General features: G+C 47.5%; 2 protein-coding genes across 2 annotated transcripts in view; both read right to left on the minus strand.

Moving 5' to 3' along the window:
- Window positions 1-4441: 4441 nt before the first annotated feature.
- wrap53 (WD repeat containing, antisense to TP53) lies at window positions 4442-14181 on the minus strand. The gene is made up of 12 exons (XM_061235893.1): window positions 13970-14181; window positions 12916-13439; window positions 12121-12301; window positions 11563-11658; window positions 10818-10926; window positions 10329-10417; window positions 9721-9811; window positions 9294-9426; window positions 7125-7336; window positions 6601-6704; window positions 6057-6197; window positions 4442-5639 (listed from the first exon to the last, which is right to left on the minus strand). Exons 2-12 carry the CDS (start codon window positions 13199-13201, stop codon window positions 5417-5419), a joined length of 1665 nt encoding a protein of 554 aa, XP_061091877.1. The 5' UTR covers window positions 13202-13439; window positions 13970-14181; the 3' UTR covers window positions 4442-5416.
- An 8688-nt stretch (window positions 14182-22869) lies between these two features.
- gigyf1a (GRB10 interacting GYF protein 1a) overlaps window positions 22870-23071 on the minus strand; it is a 28642-nt gene continuing 28440 nt past the window's right edge. Inside the window, exon 25 of the mRNA XM_061234942.1 lies at window positions 22870-23002. Within this exon, the coding sequence (XP_061090926.1) occupies window positions 22935-23002 (68 nt within the window). The 3' untranslated portion in view covers window positions 22870-22934. The remainder of the gene's footprint in view (window positions 23003-23071) is intronic.

Raw genomic sequence — 23071 nt, forward strand, 5'->3', positions numbered from 1 at the left:
CAGCCCGGCCCGCTGCTGCTCGAACTGGGCCTGCAGCTCCACCCGCTGCCCCTGCCTCCGCTCGGCCTCCAGCCGGCCTCTGGCCGACAGGGCCTCGGCGAAGCTGGCCTGCAGGCTCTGGACGGGGTGCGGGGAGGGAGCGGGGACCCGGACAGCAGGGTTAGAGGCCCGTCTGTCACCTGGGGCTGCACATTTTCAGGGAGTTCACTACCCTACACATTCTCATCTGAGGACCAACATCAGCCCAGGGGAATAGGGGTCGGATTAAGAACGTCCCATTGGTCATTAACTTGGCACACCTAATTCTACTAGTTAGCTGCTCAATGCGACCTCTGGCTGTATGAATGAGCCAGTAGATCATATTGCTAGGGTTGTAGTGCAAACGTACAGGACAGTAGACCTCCAGGAGTGGGGTTGGGTAGCCCTGATGTAGTCTGTGCACATGCTGCACTTAGTGGTGCGCTGGTGGGTACCTCTCTCTGCTGCTGCAGGGCCCTCTCCTTCTCTTCCTCCGCTAACTGGGCAAACACCTCCGTCCAGGGCCTGTCACTCTCAGTGGCTCCGCCCACAAGCTGCTTGGAGGACGGGCTGTGTGGAGACGGGGCGGGACCAGACGGGGCGGGGCCAAGGCCAGGGGGGGAGGAGCTTGGACGCAGCTGTTCCCCCAATTCTGAGGAGTCAGGAACACAGAGCACTGTTTGCAGCAGTAAAAACATTGTTATTTTTAAATCCAGAAAAAAACAAAAAAACAAGAGCCAACTGCAATTTGTCTAAGCTGCCAGGCAGGTCAAACAGTACAGTGAACAGCACATCACCACTTAATCAATCAATAAAGCCATTAAGGTGTGTTTAATTTAGTGTCCTTCACCACAGAAATAGTTGGAGGGCCTTTCAAGTGAAAACATCAAAGTCTGCATTGGTCTCAAAAGGGAAAAGGGGGCAGCCAAATAGCAGGACTCATTTACATAATGGCTATAAAGAACGTCCTTACAAATGACCCAGCCAGCAACAGCTGAAAAACCTGCAGGAAACCTGTCTTGCGGATAACCCACATTAAAGAAGTTAGACGATGGTTGGATATCTAGGGCCTTTTCCGTCTTTAAAAACAACTTTCTATTATCCAGTCAGTTAGCATTAGCATGGGTAGTTAGCACTGCCACTGTCAGTTAGCACTAGTGGGTTAGTACTGACAAAGTCAGCTAGTCCTGGCAGTCAGCTAGCAATGGTCAGTTAGTAATGATAGCAAGCAGTGGTCAGTTTGCACTGGTATGGTCAGTGAGCACTGGCAGCAGTTAGCATTGGTCAGTTTGCACTGGTATGGTCAGTGAGCACTGGCAGTCAGTTAGCATTGGTCAGTTTGCACTGGTACGGTCAGTAGCTCCAGCACAGTCCAGACCACGGGGTGCGCACCGTTGCAAGAACAAGCCAGAAATGAACCCCCTGGGAGCCTTGTACCCTCCTACACAGCCAAGCCAAAAATGGCACTCCCTCCTCCTGCAGCACTAATGAGAACATCCAGTCCTTAGTTTATACAGAGAATCAAACCTGCTGAAAGCCACAGAAGTCCGTAGGCCGCGGAGAAAGTGCAACCGCCGGATAAAACAAAGAACAGTGCTCCCGCGGGTCAAGGGTTCATGTCTCAAATGGGACACAGCTGTTGAGCAGCGCACTCGAGCTTAATTACTCCAGCGAAAGCAGAAGGAAAAGAACGCATTGACATCTGTGCAAATACAGCAAACAGAGCACATCTCACACGAGCAATTATGTAGTTGCGGGGAAAGCTACTAAATCAATGTACCTCACTAAAGCAATGTACCTCAATTTAAAACCTGGTTAAGAGTAAAAATGTGCTGAGCTACCCAAGATTGTGTCAGTGTACTCACCCAAAATATGTGTGTGAAGAACTCTCTGTGTGGATAGGGTGGTATGATTTATCATCCTCTCCAATAGCTGGGTGCTCGATGTCTGGCTCGTCTTCACCAACGCAGGTCCCCGGGGAACCGTGTGCTTCACGGTCCGCCCGACAGGGCCGGTGGCCATAGCCCAGAATGTGCCGGAATCACGACGTCCAGTGCCACTGTTAGTTCACCTTCTTTTACTCTCAGTGAGGTTGCTAGGTAACTTTGACAACACAAGAGAAGCAATTCTGTGACTCGCCACTAGAGGCCGCTACAGTGCCGAGCAGAGGCATACGGAACAATTTACATCCGTCTTGAGTGCGATTCTTTACATTACATTACATTACATTACATTATTGGCATTTGGCAGACGCTCTTATCCAGAGCGACGTACAACAAAGTGCATACCCATAACCAGGGATAAGTTCGCTGAAAGACCCTAGAGGTAAGTACAATTTCAACTGCTACCTGTACAACAAAGATAAGGACAAGGGCCATTTTTTTTTTTTTTTTTGAACAAACAAACAAACAAACAGAGCAAAAGTTACCAAAGTTAACTATCCAAGCACTGCTTACCTAGCCAACTAAAAATACTGATACACAAAGCAAGTCACAGAGACAACAATTAAGGTTCACAGGGAGGTAGGGAGGGATGGGGAGAGGTGCTGCTTGAAGAGGTGTGTCTTCAGCTTGCGCTTGAAGGTGGGGAGAGATTCTATAGTTCTGACCTCAACGGGGAGTTCGTTCCACCACCGTGGAGCCAGAACAGACAGTAGTCGTGAGCGTGAGGTGGAGGTTCTGAGAGGGGGAGGTGCCAAGCGGCCTGTGGAGGCTGAACGAAGAGGTCTGGCAGGGGTGTAGGGTCTGATGATTTTTTGCAGATAAGCTGGGGAAGACCCTTTAACTGCTTGGAAGGCTAGCACCAATGTTTTGAATTTGATGCGAGCCATGACAGGCAGCCAGTGGAGGGAAGTAAGCAGGGGGGTGACGTGTGAGTATTTGGGAAGGTTGAAGACCAGACGAGCTGCTGCATTCTGGATGAGTTGGAGGGGTCTGATGGCGGACGCTGGGAGGCCAGCCAAGAGGGAATTGCAGTAGTCCAGGCGGGACAGAACCATCGCTTGGACCAGGAGCTGGGTCGAGTAGGGGGTGAGAAAGGGGCGGATTCTCTGTATGTTGTATAGGAAGAACCTGCAAGACCGGGTCACCGCCGCAATGTTCTCGGAAAGGGACAGTCTGCTGTCCATCACCACGCCGAGGTTCCTTGCACTGGGTGACGGCGTGAGTGTGGTATCCCCGAGGGAAATGGAGAGATCCAGATGGGGAGAGGTATTAGCAGGGATGAATATCATTTCAGTTTTACCTGGGTTGAGCTTTAGATGGTGGTTGTCCATCCAGCTCTGGATGTCCCTCAGGCAAGCAGAGATACGGGCTGAAACCTGCGTATCAGACTTTACATACATTTGTGTGCATGGGAGACTGTATGCAACGTCTGTGCAAGTTTGCATGTGATATACGTGTATGTCTATATGTGCACATGTGATTGTGGATATGAATCCATCAGTGTGTGCAGATAATCCACATATACACTCACTGAGCAGTTTATTAGGTATTTATTAGACTTATTCTGCTGCTGTACCCTATCCACTTCAAAGTTTGACACATTGTGTGTTCAGAGATGCTCTTCTACATACCACGGCGTGGTTATTTGCGTTATTGTCACCTTCGACCAGTCTGGGCCTTCTCCTCTGACCTCTCATTTACAAAGCATCTTGTCTGCAGAACTGCTGCTCACTGGATGCTTTGTTTTTCGCACCATTCTCTGCAAAATCTAGAGATGCGTGTTATGCGTGACAATCCCAGGAGATCAGCAGTTTCTGAGATATTCAAACCACCCTGTCTGGCACCAACAATCATTCCATCGAAAAAGTCACTTGGATCACAGCTCTTCCCCTTCTGACATTTAGTCTGAGAAACAGCTGAACCTCTTGACCACACCTGCATGCTTTTTATGCATTTAGTTGCTGCCACATGATCGGCTGATTATGATATTTGATATTTGCATTAAGAGGCAGGTATACAGATCTACCGAATAAAGCGATCACTGAGCGTATAAACGCACACACTTTGGAGCGTGTGCGGACTTGCCCTCAGCAGTCTCCTGCTGTTTTCGGAGTTTGACGGACCGTGCTTGAATAATACGGGTCATCCGTCTCAGAGGAGAGAGCCGTGTGGTGGCCGGGGAGAAAATGGAGCAGAAATCACACCCAGGCGCTATAAAAAGGACAAACAATCGAAGCGGAGACGGACGAGCAGGAAAAGGGCACGGCGCCGCAGAGCCAGATCTTTATTCTTGCATTAATCAGACCGCCGCCCAGCGGCCCCACACACACACACACACCCGTCGAGCTGCCCCACACACACACACACGCCCCACACACACACCCCGCCCCACACACACAACCCGCCCCACACACACCCGTCGAGCGGCCCCACACACACACCCGCCTCTCAGTCCCAGAGCAGACGCTTCCTGCAGCGCCCATCATGAAGCTTCCGGAAAAGCCAGAGCACTTAACATTTCAAAAGCGGTTTCATAATCACCGTCACCTCCTGCATCTAAACAAGACGACGACGATCAGCCATACACAATACACTCACACACTTTAACATTCACACTCACACACGCTTTAACACTCACAGACCCAGCCCCACACACACACACACACACACACTTTAACACTCACAGACCCAGCCACAGGCACACACACACACACACACACACACACACACACACTTTAACACTCACAGACCCAGCCACAGGCACACACACGCTTTAACACTCACAGACTCACACACACACACACACACGCTTTAACACTCACAGACCCAGCCACACACACACACACACACACACACGCTTTAACACTCACAGACCCAGCCACACAAACACATATGCACTATATATAGACACACGTGCAGACACACGTTCACACTGGTGTGCACACAGGGTTGCAGGGAAAAGTCCAAACACACTAAAATCCTGCACATATACGCAGAAAATGCACAGAGCATGTTCAAAAACCTTTATCACGGACTTACAAAAATATGTTGATCACGGTATACAACACAATGTTGGCACACAGAAATGTAAAAAATTCACCGTTTCATTTTTACGAACAAATGACCCGATTTTTGAATGGCACTCTTCTTGAAACTTGTCCATTTTTGGGGCATTGGGTCTGAATATTTCCGTAAAGAGATAAGCACTTGCATGAAAGAAAACCCCAGTGAAGACATACATTCCAGAACCGAACTCGTCTCTGGACCTGAGCATTTTTGGTTAGACTGGGACAGACATTATTTTCCCCTCCAAATTTGTGCCTCCTCGTTAAGGCGTACACTCTCTGGACACCACCGCGGCACGCCCTGAACAGTCGGGTACTCCAGCAGTTTGGCAGTTGAGTCGGTTATTTCGTTCAGTGCGGGGGCGATGGGGGGGGGGGGGGGGGCATCGGTTAGACCTCCGACGCCGGCAGCTCCACCTCCTGCCCCCCCTCATTGGCCGAGCCGAGAGGCCCCGCCCACCAGATGGCGAGGGCGTTGTCGTGACGACCTCGCTGGGGCGCCATCACGGCTTCGCTGTCTGAGTCAGAGTCAGAGTCCTGCCCGCTGCCCTCCGGCCAGCAGAACTGCCTCTGCCCACTGGAGGAGGCTAACAGGGGCATGTAGGGGTGCACACTGAGAGAGGGAGAGGGAGGGAGGGAGGGAGAGAGGGAGAGAGGGAGAGGGGGAGAGGGGGAGAGGGGGAGAGGGGGAGAGGGGGAGAGGGGGAGAGGGGGAGAGAGAGAGAGAGGGAGAGAGGGAGGGAGAGGGGGAGAGGGGGAGAGGGAGAGAGAGAGGGAGAGGGAGAGGGAGAGAGAGAGAGAGGGGGGGGGATGGAGAGCGAGGCAGAGAGTGAGTAAAAGATGGTAAAAAACATGTAATTTCTAAAAGAAGCCATTTCATCACCAGTATTTACTATTTTGACAGCAATGGTTGTGTATTTTGCTAGTTTCTCGATGTGATGCTTTGACTTATGGTAGAAGCTATGCACTTGTAAGTCGCTTTGGATTAAACGCGTCTGCCAAATTACTAAACTGTAAAATGTAAATGTACCTGATGCCATTGGTGCAGTCTGTGTGGGCCTGGAACTGAAGCTGGGGTTGCAGTACGGCTTCACTGCCACTAGGGGCAACAGAGGTGTCCCAAACGGACACTACCCCCTCGGTGTTTCCACTGAGCAGGTACTGTCCTGACCTGCACAGACACAGACACAGACACAGACACAGACACAGACACAGACACAGACACAGACACAGACACAGACACAGACACAGACACAGACAAGCAGGAATGTTACATGTGGTAGTGTGGGGTCAGTTCAGCTTCAGAAGGTCAGTGTATTATAGACAATATTTAGTGTGTAAGGAAGGGGTGCCAAATCTTATCCTAGTAGGGTACAGGAGGTTTTAGGGAGTAGGGTACAGGAGGTTTTAGGGCGTAAGGTACAGGAGGATTTACGGAGTAGGGTAGAGGAGGTTTTAGGGAGAAGGGTACAGGAGGTTTTAGGGCGTAGGGTACAGGAGGTTTTAGAGAGTAGGGTACAGGAGGTTTTAGGGTGTAGGGTACAGGGTGCAGGGAATTGGGGGGGGAGACTCACGGGTCCAGGTCAAAGTAGATCCTCTGGTTGGTGCTGACATTCCTGTTCAGGGAGAAAAGAATGTGCCCCGGATCCCGCAGATCCCAGCACAGGATCTCTTGATCCTGACACACACACAGAAAAACACACAGAGACACATTAGAAGATTAACCACCTATTGCTCTCAGCTCTGATCAGTTCTCACACAGCTATAATGTCCCAACAGCACCCTGTCTACACAATAGCCAGACCCCCCCCTCCCCACATATCTCCTCCAGGGGCCCCAGACCCCCCCCACCCTCCCCCCTGTCCCCCTCCGGGATCCCCAGTCCCCCCTGCCCTCCTCCAGGTTCCCCAGTCCCCCCTGCCCTCCTCCAGGTTCCCCTGTCCCCCTCCAGGTTCCCCAGTCCCCCCTGTCCCACTCCAGGGGCCCCGGGCCCCAGACCCGTCCCCCTGTCCCCCTGTCCTCCTCCAGGTTCCCCTGTCCCCCTCCAGGTTCCCCAGTCCCCCCTGCCCTCCTCCAGGGCCCCCCCGAGCACGCTCACCTTGCGGCCCCCGGTGTAGAGGCGGGTCCCGTCCGGGGAGAAGCGCAGGTGCGTGACGCCCCCGTGGGGTCGGGAGGGCAGCAGGGCCAGGAGGTCCCCGTCCCGGCAGGAGTAGAGCCCCGCCGTACGGGAGTACGAGCCGCAGGCGTACAGGGACTGGGACGGGCTGAACGCCACGCAGGAGATGATGCCACCCTGCCCCTGCTTCTTCACTGCGGAGGACAATACGGCCATATTATTATTATTATCAAAGGTATCAAAGGTACGATTTTTGTATCAACACACTGCTACAAGACCACTGTAAATCCCTTCCTTTCATTGGAAAAGCCTCACTGGCATGTTGACTCTCTGCCTGTGTTTATAGTTTATCCCTCCTTCCTTCACAGAGAAGGGGGAGGGATAAACAGGGTAGTGGTTTAAGGGTGTTTGTTGATGCAAATCCTCTCGACTGTTGGGAGTCCAAAATTACCTATTGTACCTTGATGCTTGGCCAGAATAGTAGTTGGCCTGCATTAGTCGTGTATACTGGTCTGGGAGGGGGTGCCAATAAGGTGATATAAAATAAAGAAATTATATTTTTCTGCCTTTATCCTTAGGGCTCATTAATGATAAGATCTGTATGTTTTTAAGGTTTGTGTCTTGATTCTTAGGTGGAATAGTAGGTTAGTTAGTGTGTTAATCAGTAATGATGCTGTAGTGTTCACACTCGCCGGTGTGAGAATACTAGTCCGGCACTATTGCTCAGAGACCAGGGGAATGCCCTAGAGACCGATGAGTCGATAAGAATGTTTTCTAAATAAGAGATACTAACTTTAGCCGTGCAGATTTGTGCTATTCAGCGTTAGCGGCTGTTCAGCGTGTCGTCAAACTTGGCTGAGCGTTTTCTCCTGGAGCTCCTGGCCGACTGTAAGATTTGATATTTGAATACCTCCCCTGCTCTGGGTTAGGACAGCAGCGCTGCCAGCACTAGTAATGAGAGTCTGGGGCTTCATCTGCCCTCTAGTGTGATCACAGACTATCATCACCCTCCGCAGTGAAAACACTGACTCATTCCAACCGGTGAGTCACTGTACACATAGTAACACCTTTGTGTGGTTGAGGAAGCCTCGCTCCCCCACTATGAAGCCAAAACAATGAACACAAGATTCGCATCACAATCAGGTCAGTTAGGCTACCCGAGATGAGGGATCTGCTGCAAAGTACGACGCTTAGACATATGTAGGTCAGTAAACAACTTAACCTCTGTGACTATGTTTACAAACACATAATATTCTGGAAAATGTTCCTTTATCCCGATTTATGTTCATTTTCTGAATAAGCGCTTTACATAAGCCATGACAGAGCAGCCGGTGCTAATCCTGTTTACGTGAGCGGAGCGTCCCAAATAAGCCCTGGGGGACAAGCGTCACTTTTCCTGGAAACATACTCCTCACTTGCACGGCGGCAGGGTGGGCTGATGGTGGAGGACCAGACTTGTGGCCTAAAGGCCGGAGGTAAGGTTCCCAGGCCTAAGTGTGAGGGGGGCGGCCTGTAGTGTAGTGGTTAAGGTAAATGACTGGGGCACGCAAGGTTGGGTGTTCGAATCCCAGTGTAGCCACAATAAGATCCGCACAGCCGTTGGGCCCTTGAGCAAGGCCCTTAACCCTGCATTGCTCCAGGGGAGGATTGTCTCCTGCTAATCAACTGTACGTTGCTCTGGATAAGAGCGTCTGCCAAATGCGGCTTCAAGTACCAAAAACGATCTCTATCCAGTTTTACACGTCTCTTCATCTGTGCCTCTCATGAGCTGGACTAAGAACAGTGTTTCAGTGACTGTGTCTTTAAGGCTCATTAATATCAATGACCCTCTGTTCTGATTGGCTAACTACTCCGCGGCCTGCTGAAGGCGGGCATATGCAAATGAGCGTATAGCTGTGACAAAGTTACGGAAGCCCAAAAGGCTTGTTCAAGTGAACAGTTTCTTGATGATTCAGATTGTGTGGATGATTCAGATTGTGTGGATTCAGATTGTGTGGATTCAGATTGTGTGGATTCAGATTGTGTGGATTCAGATTGTGTGGATTGAGTTGGGGACTGCGTTTCGATACGGTCAGTGTTATAGCACCCTGAAGTCCTTTATAATCCTCATAACTCCGGAAATCCACGGCGTTTAGGAGGAGCCGGACTCACCCGTGGTGGGTCTCTCCTCGCAGTCACGCCCGGGGCGGTCGGTGTAGAAGACCCGCACCATCTTATCAAAGCCGCAGTACAGCTGGGAGCCGTCCGGAGAGAAACACAGAGAGTGAGCCGCAGTCAGCTCGTCCTGAGGGAGGGAGGGAGAGGGAGAGGGAGAGAGAGAGACTTCATTTTGCATGAGCATTGGTAGCTCAAATTCAGTCACAGCAGAAGGCTGTTATACCCTGCTAATCCACAAGGTGGCAGCATAGGCTAATCTGTTTGGAGTGAGTATCCTTGCAGAAAGAGCCCTGATTTACAGGTCGGTTTCTTTTGGACCGGTCACCGGAAAGCAGTGACCGCACCTGCAAACAGCCCACCACAGTGACCAAAACCTACCAAGGTACCACGAAAGGATATGCACCTTTTCAAACATACTCACCAGGTGGTTGTAGGGTCGAAAGGTCGCTCGAAGGTCACCGTAGAAGGCGTCCCAAATGTGCACTGGGTTGTCACGACTGCTGCTGGCAATGCTGAGAAACCAACGGAAAGGACAAGATCACGAGGATGAACTCAACCCTGCAAAACCGCAGCAGGGGGCAGGGAGAGACACTTTCCATTCAAGCCTTTTTCCACTCCCCGATTTGGGGTCAGTCTGATGGATGGATGGAAGGTGGATGGCAGTCCTGGGTCAAATATGTCAATCATTTTGGATTTAAATACTTTTCTACATTTTACTGAGATTGTCTGGTGTATATGAACATATGAAACACTTTCAAAAAGTACACCGGGTAGAAAAGTATTTGAATCCAAAACAATTACGAATTTTATCCAGGTCTGGTGAGTGGTGAGTCAAATTACATGGTCAATTGCAGTGGATGGTCAGGTATAGTGGACGGTCAGTCTCAGTGGACGGTCAGTCTCAGTGGACGGTCAGTCTCAGCGGACGGTCAGTCGCAGCGGACGGTCAGTCGCAGTGGACGGTCAGTCGCAGTGGATGGTCAGTCGCAGAGAGAAATTGTTGGAACGGTTTTAGCAGACTGCACTCACAAACAGGTAGTGGGGTCGAGGGAGCTCATCTTGGGATACCAGCAGTAGTCATAGATGGTGTCCCCCTCTGCCATCCTCAGCACTGGAGTCTGTAGATACAGCACAGGTGAGAACAGGGTGCAGGTATACTCACCACGGTTACATCATACTGCATCATGCGTATAGAGGAAAGCCATACAACACTGGATACATATGGGGCAGAGAGGAAAGCTATATAGGATTGGATATATCAGGGGTTTTCAACCTTTGTTAACCCAGGGAGCACAGAGTGAAAGGTACCTTTTATAACTTTAAAAGGGTTAGATATAAAAATAAAAAGTAAAGGTTTTATATTTTTCCAAATCTTTATATCGTCATTGCACATGAAGTGTGGCCAGGGAGCCCCTACAGCACCATTAAATGCCGCTGTATAAAGCCCAGGGGTTAGGCAGTTACTGGGTGTGTGCAGCAGGTACGTAACGCCTGCAGTAGGGCTTTGTACTCAGTCACCATCTCAGTCAGCAGCTCCCAGTCGTTGCTGTAGAGCTCCGGCGGGAGGTTGTAAACACGGAGCACGTTGTCAGCGCTGTTGGACAGGATACAAGATCCATCAGGAGCCCTGCGGGAGGGAGGGAGAGGGGGAGAGAGCGAGGGAGAGAGGGAAGGAGGACAGAGAGGGAGGGGAGAGAGGGAGGGAGGGGAGAGAGCGAGGGAGAGAGAAGGGAGAGAGGGAAGGAGGAGAGAGAGGGAGGGGAGAGAGGGAGAGAGAGAGGGAGGGGAGGGGAGAGAGGGAGAGAAAGAGAAGGAGGTAGGGGAGAGAGGGAGGGAGGGGAGAGAGGAGAAAGAGAGGAGAGGGAGAAAGAGGGAGGGAGAGAGGGAGAAAGCAATGTAACACACTCAGACTATGTACACAAAACATGGAATAAAATAAATGACAATGGAATAATTAATATTATAAGGGAAAAGATACGTAGAAACCACAGTGGTAGTGCAATATACATATGCAGCATTTAGTTTATTTGTGCACAATTAATTAATACAAATCTGAAATGTATATGTACAGGTAATTAGGCTTTGAAATATCTCTGGAATGGATTTATCATCAAATCCACATATTTGAAATTATGCTGCAATGTTATGTTTCTTACAGGCAAGTTAAAAGGAAGGGTGACCAATCTAATGCTAATGTTTGGGGGGCCCAACCAAACAAAGTAACCACAAAGTCTATTCGCTATAATAGTAAATGGCAGTTTACCACTTGCATCCCTTGAGGTAGTTCTCTGGAGAGCTAGTGTACTCAGCCCAGGCACCAGTCAGCATCTGGGGGGCTCGGTTTAAATCCAGACCCAGGCTGCAGAGGAAGGGAAAAGTAAGAGTAGGCCTCTCTGGAGAGAAAGAGCTACAATAGCAAACAGAAATAACAAAATGCAACAAAGAAGTTGATAAACAGTTTTTGGTAGTCTCTTAAAACCATATACAGTATCCTTAAAGCCATTGATACGGTTAATCTGGTTAAAAAAGGTTAATATAATTTCCTATTACAGATTTAGTGTGTAATAGTGTTCAATGGCACTGAAGGTCTGATGTTCGGTGTAAGGCCAGAGCGTCAGTTGGTATTTAAATCAAACCCTCACACGAGGACGGAGAGGGGAAAGGACCCAACAACCGCAATGGGGAAAAGCAACGTGGTGACATCACAAGTTTTGGAAGAGATTACCTGTCTTCGGCACTCCCAAGTCGTGAGTTTAACACAGCAATCCATAAATGGAGAATACGGAAAAACATGGAAAAGCATGATATGAATTCAACTCACTTCTGGCCTTCCTGCGGGCTCAACTCTGAATCCTGGATTTCATCTCGCTCCTCCTCCTCTCTTCCCTCCTCCTCCTCTCTTCCCTCCATCATTGTGGGGGTCTGCTGTCCGTTATGTGGCCTGTCTTCCTCTCTCTCTCCCACTCCCTCTCCCTCTCCCAGCTCCGGGGTCGGCACCGATGCTGTGCCACACAAAGACAGTCACAGACAGTTAAAAAGGCAGGAGGCTAATGTATAACACAAACTGCCTCTCGCTAGCGACCACCTACAGTAGTTTCACGGAGCCCCTGGTGGGGTTACATAGTTTATTTTAGATAACTGCTAAGTGCATGCTATAAAAAGTAAGTCTGATCAGCAGGCAGTAACCAACTTTGTGTTAATTAAAATGTTCTTACTCTACAAAAGGTAACCCAGCTACACAGAATGAACATGGTCAGTAGAGAGGAATGGGAAAAACGAGGGCAGACGGCAAAAGTGAGCGAGAAAGAAGACGAGAAAAAAAAATTTGACTGCATGACGCAGGACAGGGAAAAACTACAAAATTTTCTACACCAGGTGTTTTGCCCCAGATGGTTGTGGAAAAGAGCATCTAGCACAGGAATCATCAACTCACAGCCCCAGAGGGCCGAGAACTGCTGGTTTTCCACCCTCCCTTCACCTGGGAGTCAGGTGTGAAGACAGTCTGACCAATCAGTAGCCGTACTTCACCCAGGAAAAAGATATCCAAAACCGGCCATGGTTTTGAGGGCCAGGGTTGACGATCCGTGATCCAGCAGATGCAAAAACGCACACTCACCTTCCTCCACAGCGGTGTCCTGCAGCTGTAGAGAGTGGTCACAGCCGCCATCTTCCCCGTCCCCAGGCTCAGCGGGCAGTTGGGAATTGCAGGCCAAAGCCACTTCCACTGCCTCTTCCAGGCGCGGTTGTTTGGCAGCCGGGGGCAACTCTTCCTCTACTTCCTCTTCCTCAGGCTCCGGACCCTGGGGTACAGAGGGAGGCTGGGGTGGCTCGCCGTCCCCCTCTGCCTCCTGTCCTGCCCCTGTAACACTTCCAGAGTCACCTGCACCTGCTACGGCTGACATGATGCCCAACCCAACCTGGCTAACTGTTGTTTATCTTTTGCCCAATAAGTGGTGCAATCCTTCAGATTCAAGCGCGCCGGTGGTTCCCTTATTGCGTCAAAGCCGACTGCTCCTTATTGCGCTCTCCACCTCGCGCTGTCAGACGGCTGTATGAAAGGTGCTGCTCGGGTAGTGCTTCTTCCTGCGGGGTGGCTGGCGGAGTCTAGAGGAGGACGAGGACATCACAGCTTAAACGCAACTGCTCGGAAAGGGGAGGGGGGGAAGCAGAGGAAGAGATGTATCAAACACAGGGCGGGCAGGGATGAACAACAAACGAATTTCGCCGAGAACGCGGAGAGGAGACATACGAAAGACGAACGGACAGCGAATCTACGAGACAACGAGAAAGGCCAAGACTTGGGCTATTGTATGACTTGGCCGGAATAATATTGCAGACGGCGCAAGCGATTTCAGGCTAATAAACTACCTTATCGATTCAGGTGACTAGTAGTGCGTGCAAATTAGCCATAATACTGTATAAGCAGCTTGCACGCTAGCTAGGCAACTCTGTGATAGTTACAGATACCACAGGCAAAAGCATGGACATTATTGGATTCGTCGGCATTTGTTTTATCAACGTAACTGCGATTCCATTATTAATAACCGACTACTTACAAGACGATACCTTGGACGTGTCCTAGCACAGACAGCTAACATCATTGCTCACGAGCAAGCCAACCAGCAAAAATCTAGAATCACATGGCGGTTTTCTTGGATTTGTTTACAAACCTGCTTGGTTGGTAAACACTGTATATCCTTCCTGAAACGATTATCTTGCTTCTTGTCGTTGCTCGTCACTACAATAAAAATGTAGCACTTGCTCTTCCCAAGAACACGGATAACATGCCTCAAAAGGAGCTCCGGGAACAAAACAACCTGTTGGATCAAACGTAGACGCTCACGCTGCACATTCGCTCTCAATGTACGGCGCCATGACGATCCCCTGGTCCTAACCAGTGACGTAAAATTATCGCGAGATTTTATAACTCGAGAGCGCGATTCGAGATTCTTCGTAGACAGTTGGGGGGCGTCCACAGAACTCTATCGAGAAATTTATTTTATTTTATTTTATTAACATTTAATTAACCAGGAATTTCTCTTTTTCAATAGAGACCTGACCAGAGAGAAATGTATCAGATTGGGACCGCGCCCCCGTAGTCAGTTTCAGTTTAAACTAAAGCGGCTTAAAAAAATAAAAATACATCGATTTTGTTAAAACAACCATTTTTTAAATCGTCCGATTCAAAGGAACTTAAACGTCGGTCAAGGCCACCACAAAATTAGTGAAATATGCCTTTACAGGCTGTCATTTCAATGTCAATATATATCACGTATATCAATATCAATTTGAATTTCATGTTGATATGTGTTGCTGCATCAGCGGGTTTGTCAACCTTAGAATGTCCATTTTTAAAGGTGAATGTCCTTTTGAGCAATACAGATGCATGCAGTTTCCAACAATGCATTAACTGTACTAGATATCACAGGAACCTTACCTTCAGTTCACTGGTTATAGTAGATTCATTCTGGACCCCGGTGTGGACATAAAATGTGGCAGTTGAGGTTCAACTAACAAAGCAAAGGCGATTCAAAAGGCCATTCAGCCCAGCAATGCCCGCCTTTTCCTACCCCAAAGTGTTCCTACTGCCTAGTTTGCCTAAATAGCGAAATAGTATCGAACACTATCAAACCTGGTCTTGTAAACCCCAAATGTTTCTGCCTCCACTACATGTACTGGCAAGCTATTCCACACAGTGACCACTCGTTGTGTGCAGTGATGGGAATGGACAGTCAAGACACAAAGTTTGAAGGAGGCATTTTATGTATACCAGTGAATGAGCATCAAGTTCCTTTGCAATTCAACTATTTAAATATGCACATTTAATTCAATGCGTTTGAAGTGTGACGTCCTTGACGGTTCTTCGAATGACCAGAATTCTTCTTTTGAACAGGCAGTTTCTCAGCAGCACAACATTAAAAGAGAAAAGGATGATAAGGAGACAATCTCAAATTCAACTTTAAATTGATTTATTTTGACATTTTTTGTTCTCTTCAAACAAAAAAAAATATTTACAGTTTAAGGTTGTTCTTTTTTCTTTTCATCTCGAGTTTGTCATATCATGTCTAAAACATTCAAAATGTTTTTTTTTTTGTTTTGTTTTTTGTTTTTTTTCCTAAAGCAGTGGAGTTGAGCTGACTGGGTTGGTTGAAAAGGACGCTTAAGACTGGCCAAGTTCGGCTTGACAAGGAAACCAAGAGAACATGTTGGCCATCTTCCCAACTCAGTCAAATAAGTGTGTATGCCCTTCAATTAAAATGCGTCATCATGGAGATCCAACTTCTCTCAAAATACAAGGAAATAAGCAACCCTTGTGAAAACTCTCAATTTACAGACAACTTACGAAAGAAAAAGTTATCAGATAAGCAGTATAGTTCTAAAACATACAGGGGTCCAAGTTACATTTACACCATCATATTATGTAAAGGTTAAGTTTTAGCAAAAAAGCAACAATATCCATACAAACCGGTATACTGTAATCCCTAGTCACAGTCGAGACTAACGTCCCAGCTTGTGACCAATCAACCGACAAAACACACTGTGTCATACTTTCCCTTGCAACCCAATTACAGATACACTGCTCACTAATAAAAATTAAGAAAACTCACCAAAGACCATTTCCATCAGCTTTGCTCCTGAAAACCGAGTCAGAAATGCGCTCAAAGAATAATAATAATAATAAAAAACGAAATAACCCTCTGTAAAAACAAACCGAGGAGCCAACTGCTCAGTTTGGAAAACACAAATCTAAACCCAAATCACCATGGCTGTCGAGCAGTGCCACGGGAAGCCTACTGGAGAAGACCATGAGGAAGCTGCTGAGGCCTCTCCCCCGGCTCTCTCAAACACACAAGGTTCTCCACAATACACACAGGGCATGCTCTGCACAAGCTGGCAATACACTGTTATTCAAGTGGAACCAGCCTCTCCTTCTGGCAATCCCAGAATCCTCTGCGGCAGGTGCACTCAATCTCACAAAGAGTGCACGCCTCCTTTACAAATGGGGCCGTACACCCAAGCTTAAAATGAGTTCTCACCTGTAGACACAAAGCCAAGAGTCACACAAACTAAGAAATCTGTACCAACTGGGGGGGGGGGGTGGACGGACAAAAAGCAGATTTACAGGAACACAAATGAAGCCACAGTTGCCCTACACATATACCTTACACTAAACTTATGTAATGTGCGTTGTCAACAAATACATCACCTTTGTCTCCATGTCAACAAATCCATCCAGTCTCCCAATACCCTTCTCGGAATGTTAAGACTCGTTTTCGAACCCACTGAAAACTAACCGGAGCAGAACAGCGCCCCCTCTGACCATGCAAGGACAGGGCATTCCTCACTTCCACAGGAAAGACATCAACGCTAATAAGAACATGGCGCTGGATAACATCATCCATCACAGCAGGAATGCGCAGCAACACGGCTCTGTTGCTTCAATCTACGCCTCAACAGCTCACCTGAAAGAGTGCACCACGCAAAGAAACACTATCCAAGACTAACCGCTGGCTTTTGCTTACAGCTCATTGGGCAAAACTTGCCTCAAAACATCCACATTTGCCGCTCAGCCATTACAACGAATGTATGCCAAGGGAAAGAGTGCGCCAAATGGAACGGGAATAATTTTTTAAAAAGAAAAGCACTGATGCTAAAGCTTACTACAGCAATGGAGAACAACAAAGCCTGGGCTAGCGACTTTAAAAGCAACTTTACCACCAACCATTCGCCAGCCGCTGGCGTGAAGCTTACATGGCAAAATGAGAAGAGCAGCTGTGTGTGCAGGGCGGTGTGTTCGTTTGTGTGTCGATTACAGTGGTTGTGTGTGTGTGTTCTGGAGGGGGGGGGGGGCTCCGTTTCTACCCTTTCACCCCACCCATCAGCTCAGCTCCACCCAGTACAGGGGCCCACTATGGGCCTGGTACCTCCGCTACATGTATAGGCATTTAAAACTGGAAATTCTTTACAAAGTCACACAGTTCACAAGGCAAACTATGATCTGGATCAGATTCAGTGTCTCCGGTCACTGTCAGGTTGCTGTCTGTCTCTCTCTCTCTCTCTCTCGCTCGCTCGCTCTCACTCTCATATACGCGTGTGTGTGCGAGCGCACGTGTTCTCACTAACGCGCGCACACACACACACACACGCACACGCACACACACGCACACACACTATCTGAACATCTGTTTCCCTGATGAATGTGAGCCGTACAGGACAGCTCGCACTCATCAGGGATCAGACAGGTGTGCATATTCCTTCTTCCTCCAGAACAAAGTCTTTACATTGTATTGACGCCTCATCTTTTGACCCAGGGGCCCATCTGTACATTTTAAGGCATGTCAAAAAAAAAATTAAAATTAAAATTAAAATCAGACATAAAAAAAAAAAAAAAAAAAAGGGGACAAGAAAAAATAATGATACGAAATGTACATTATTTACAATGCAGCCAGTCGTCAGCGCGAGTGTGTTTTGGTGTAAGACGTGGCTGGCTGTGTATTTGCGTGTGTGTATGTGTGTGTATGTGTGTGTGCGCACACAGCAACCGACATGGAGCCCAGCACTGCACTGGTATGATTTAACTTCAGATTGTGTGCGTTAGAGTGTCTGCATATATATCTCAATATCAGGCAAAGATGCAGCAAAATTAATAATCTTCCGATAATGCGTGGCTGTTTCAGAGTGCGCGTGAGTGCGTGTGTGTGTGTGTGTGTGTGTGTGTGTGTGTGTTCTGTACAGATCTTTACGGATGCCTGGGTCGGAACCACTGCTGTTCCTATACTGAATTCTCCAGCTCAGGTCTGGGAAATGTATACATTTATAAAATCCAACAGCTGATCAGGAGATGGACTTTAGTTCTTCAGTTCTCCCCCAGATCTGAGCTGTGCATAAACATGTTTTTGTCTGTCGAATGCAGACTCACACAGTCTCTGGTGTAGTAGTAATTGGCAGCTCAGCTGACAGAGTGACCGTGACAACAGTGTCCAGCTGGCTGTCTGGTAATGCTGTCCAGCGCCTCTAAAGTCCCGTTTCCTCCATCAGGCCAGTGGGTGCCGCAGCACTGTCGCCCCCTGGTGGACGGGAGTGGAGGTGCATCAGGACAGGGCGAAGCCTCCTGGTCAGTCCACAGCCTCCAACGCCAGCCTCCAACGCCGCCCTCCGGGGGGGGGGGGGGGGGTCGGGATGGCCCCATCGCGCCCTGGCTTCTCTCCCCAAGCCCCAAGCGGGGAGGGTGTGCGCAGGGGAGGGCGGAGGGCCCCCAAATCTGTACAGCCCACAGAGCACGGAGGCTTCCCACGCCACTCAGGAGGTCCCTGTGAACAGCAGCGGAGATGGAGAGAAGGTGAAGGGGACGGAGAAACAGAGTCAGAACGAGGCGTTTCCCTACCGAGAAAAGTCTGAGACGGATACAGCAAACTTAAATGAAAATAAAAACAAAGTGACGTGAATATAGTGGCAGTGTTGTAAAATGGCCAGGAAGCCGGTCTTGTATCCCAGAGGTTTGCAGGTGGGGGCAATACCAGCCGTACTCCTGAGCAGGGCACTCAGCCCAAACCGCTTCAGTAAACATACAGCTGATTGGACAGATTGGACAGAAGTCTTAAGAGCTAAAAATGAAAAATAACCTACAAGACAACAGTCAGAGAAAAGAAAACCAAAATCGTGCTCTGCAACCAGGTTAACCTTTTTTTAACTGTAGCTTTTAAGAGTCAAGAGATTCCAAACAATGGTGTGGGTCAAGTCCCCTCCGCCACCAAAGTGCAGGCATTATGGTGAACACCTGTACAAATACATATACTGAATACATATGAGTACGCACATGAACACAATAAGCATCTTACCGGAAGCATAGTCCAGATCTCGGTGCTGGCCAGAATCCCTTTCCACCATTTCTCAAGGCCCAAAGGAGCCAAACTGGAGGCAGAAAACGCCCCCACTTTTCTAGTTTCTTCTTTGTTCTTCAAACAGCAGATATACACACTGTTTCTCTTCCTGTTAAGTCCTTTTGAAGTAATCCACACAAAGTCCAATCATGTTTTCCATCATCCTGCCCCAACATAAACTTCTAAGTTTTTTCCCTTTGTCCCCCCCCCCCCTCCCTTCTTGCATTTTAAAAAGCAATCCAGGACCAGCAGTTGCAGCAGTTTTGTGTGTGTGTGGGGGGGCTTAACAAGTCCACCCCCTGCCCTCCCCTCCCCCCCTCCCCCCCAAACATCAGCCGAGCCCCTCCTCTGCATGTTGGCTCAGGGGCAGGTGTGGCCTTCAGTTCTTCCACCAAAATCCAGTAACAAAAAAAAAAAAAAAAAGTCAGGAGTAACAAACTTTCTCTTTTTTTCCCCCCCCCATTTTAGTGAATTTCCTTCATTTCATATCAGGCATCCTTTTGTCGTGTTAATTTTTTTCTTTTCGTAGCTTTTTACGGTATATAAAAATATGTTTATATAAGTATATATGTATATACACAGGAAAGAGGGGCACCTTTGTTCCATCCTTTTTCAGCGAAGCAGCAGCAGTTTGCAGAAAACAAAGGGGCCAATCAAAGGCCCACCCCCGCCAGTGCTCTCCTCTGGAAAGACAAAGATCCTCATCGTCTGACTGTCAAAGTGCATCGCGAGGGGGGCGTTCAGGGGGCGGAGAGGTCCGTCCAAATCCGCGCCGATTTGTCCTTTCACCCGTGCTTTCCAAGGCCAAACAAAACGTACAAATCATGCCCCCCCTTCAAAAACAGGAAAAAATTTTTAAACTATTATGACCACGAGCAGTTCCGTGACATGACTGTAGACTGGGGGGTCATACGTACAGCTTTAAGATTTTTTTGTCCATCCTCACCAATATAATTTCCTCTTGTTTTCTTTTTTTTTTTTTGTTTTAAGCAAAAATATATAATTCTCCATGAACTAAAGAGACCCAACAAAAATGGAAAAAAAAAAAATGGTTAAAGCGAAGATTGATTCCATGTTTGTGTATCGCGTACCGAAAAAAGCCCTCGGCTCTTCTTTTCGAGTTTTGTGAAAACAAAAGTCTTTACTTTGCATTACTTACTAATCTCAAAAACACACAGGCAGTTAAAGCCAAAAGTATGTCCTAAAATGAAAAAAATTAAGTGATAATCACACTTATGCTTCCCCTCCCGTTAACCAAAATTCCCGGCATGAAATAAAAAGGAAATAATCTTTGATTTCTTTTGCCGTAAATCCTTTTCCTTTATACACTTCAGCTTCAATGTCAAAAAGCCACAGCCACAACGAGATCAGAAGGAGTGTCCAGCCACAACATGGATTTTAACTCCTCCACCTAAAAAAGGGCACAGTTGCAAATGCTCTATAAAGAGTCCATACTGCAGAAGTGCTCTGCCCCCTCCCACCCCCCCAAAAACAAACACCAAAACACAGAACCAAAAAATAAAAATAAAACAAAAAACAAAAAAACTGCACCCACAGAAATCCGTGTGGTTTGTAAACAACCAAAACTCCCGTAAGGAATAGAAATCGAAGTCTGTTTTTATTTTCGTAGTTCTTTTTGTATGAATGGGGCTGTAGAGGCAGTGTATTTAACAGTGGGCATCCATGCTTCTTGACGTACATCTGTGAAAAATACGTAGCTGTCCTCTTCGTGAAAAACCCGGCATCATCAAGTTTTTTTTTTCTTTTTTTTTTTTGGAATACATTCAATATTTTTTTATGAAAAAAATAACACACGCACTTCTTGTGGAGGCAATGAAACAAAAAAATTAAGGGTTAAAAGAAACTAACAAAAAAAACAAACAAAAATTGTAGCAGCCTCAAGTGCTCCAAATCCTCATCCAAATACTTTTTCACTTTGTATGTAATGCTTATATAAAAAGAAAATTTTATCAATTGCAACAATAGTAACACAACACAATAACATTGGTGCACTGACCTGCACACAAGGTTTGATGCCATTTTCTTAGCTCAATTAGAAACTCTATCCATTTCATTCATTGGTGAGAGAGTTAACAAAAGGCAATATTATCGCATCCAAGAAAACTAAATGATCTAATTCCCCCAAACATCATCCCCAGATTAAACAACAAATCTTCAAATATACAATTACATACATTTTGCATGTTTCTTTTTTCATAAATAAGTACAGAACAGGAAACTTAAAGGGCAATGTGAAAGACTAAAGACACTTATGGAACTCGAAGTTTATAAATGCAGATATGTAGAAAAAAATTCATACATATAGTCCACCGCATTCTCACACTTACGCTTTCAGTTGAAACGCACACGCGTGTACGTGCGCGCGCGCGGGCACACACACAGCGGAGCGCGCACTCACGCACGCACACACACCACTCTCACGTGGCTGTTTTTTTTTTTTGTTGAAAAGCAGAGGCAGCCCGTTTCCCCGGTTCCCTCCCCTTCACCCCGTCTTTGACAGGGACAGGGTGGAGACGGGGGAGGGAGGGGGACACACCGCACCCCGCATAGCACCCTCGCCCCTTTCCCAAAAAACAACAACGAAACGAAAGGAAACGTACTTAAACAGAGCAGTGACACAATACACATTTCAGAACATATGCATACATTTGGATTGTTTTTATCTGGGGATGGAAAGCTGGTGAAGAAAAAAAAAAACTAACAAAAAAACGGATGTGTTGTGCAATTGCCCTTGCACTCTCTCTCGGACACACGCACGCACACGAGACATCCACACGTTCACACACACATCCAACCTTGCAAGATTAAAAAAAAAAAAAAATCAAAAAATCAAAATAAACATACACACACACAGGCAAACAAATGCACTCTCCTCGTGAAATACAAAATTCTAGTTCAAACAATATGACAGAATGGCCTCATTTCACACATCTTGGTAAGCAGTGGAAAGGAAATACATTGTGCAGACTATTATGTTTCCGACACGCTCTCACTCTCGCGCACGCACACATTCACAAAAATATCGCTTTCTATACCTAATCTATTTTATTTTTGTTTTTTGTTTTTTTTTTGTATTTTTTTCTTTTTTTAAGCAAGTGCAAATCTTCAAGTTTTTCAATCAATTTTTAATAGCTTTACTTTTTATATAAACGTTTTTTTAAAAAACAAAGCAAAAAAACAACAACAGTGTTTGTCTTTTCAAGAAAGGATTTGTTTTCTGATAAGGTAAAAAAAAAAAAAAAAAAGAAAGGGTCCCCCCGACGTTTGATTCCCCGCCTAGATTCCTCAGAAACGTAACCTTCCAGTTCACCTTACATCCATCTACGAACGCGCGCGTGTGTACACGCACACACATTCATTTTTAGGTTATGTGTTTAAAGAAACACACACACGCGCACACACACGCACACACACACACACACAAAAAAAAAAAAAAAACTAAAACAAAAAAAAAAAAAAAAACCCTATTCAAATCCCATCTTAATAAAGTGCATTAGTAAGTTTAAGGTGCTGTCATAAGTGCCAGGGGATTTCCCGATCCAATTGCACCCCCCCCCCCCCACCCCGCATGCCCACCCTCCCCCTCCACCGATGACCCCCCCCCCTAACCCCACCATAGGGCTCTCTCCCAGACCCTGCCCCCTCTCCCCCTCTCCCCCTCCCCTAGCAGTGCACATTCCTCATCAGAAGATCTGATTATTAGACAAAGGCCTCAGGTAGTTATTGCTGTGGATCAGTAATCCTCCGCCACCTCCATCTCATTCAGGCTCAGTCTGTCCCCAGCGCTGTGGAAGGAATAACCTGCAGGGGGCAGCAGAGGGCACCGTCAGGAACAACATGGACATGGCCCTGGAAACAGCCTACCTTACC

Source organism: Conger conger, chromosome 3, assembly GCF_963514075.1.
Source record: "Conger conger chromosome 3, fConCon1.1, whole genome shotgun sequence".
In the NCBI taxonomy this organism is placed as follows: domain Eukaryota; kingdom Metazoa; phylum Chordata; class Actinopteri; order Anguilliformes; family Congridae; genus Conger; species Conger conger.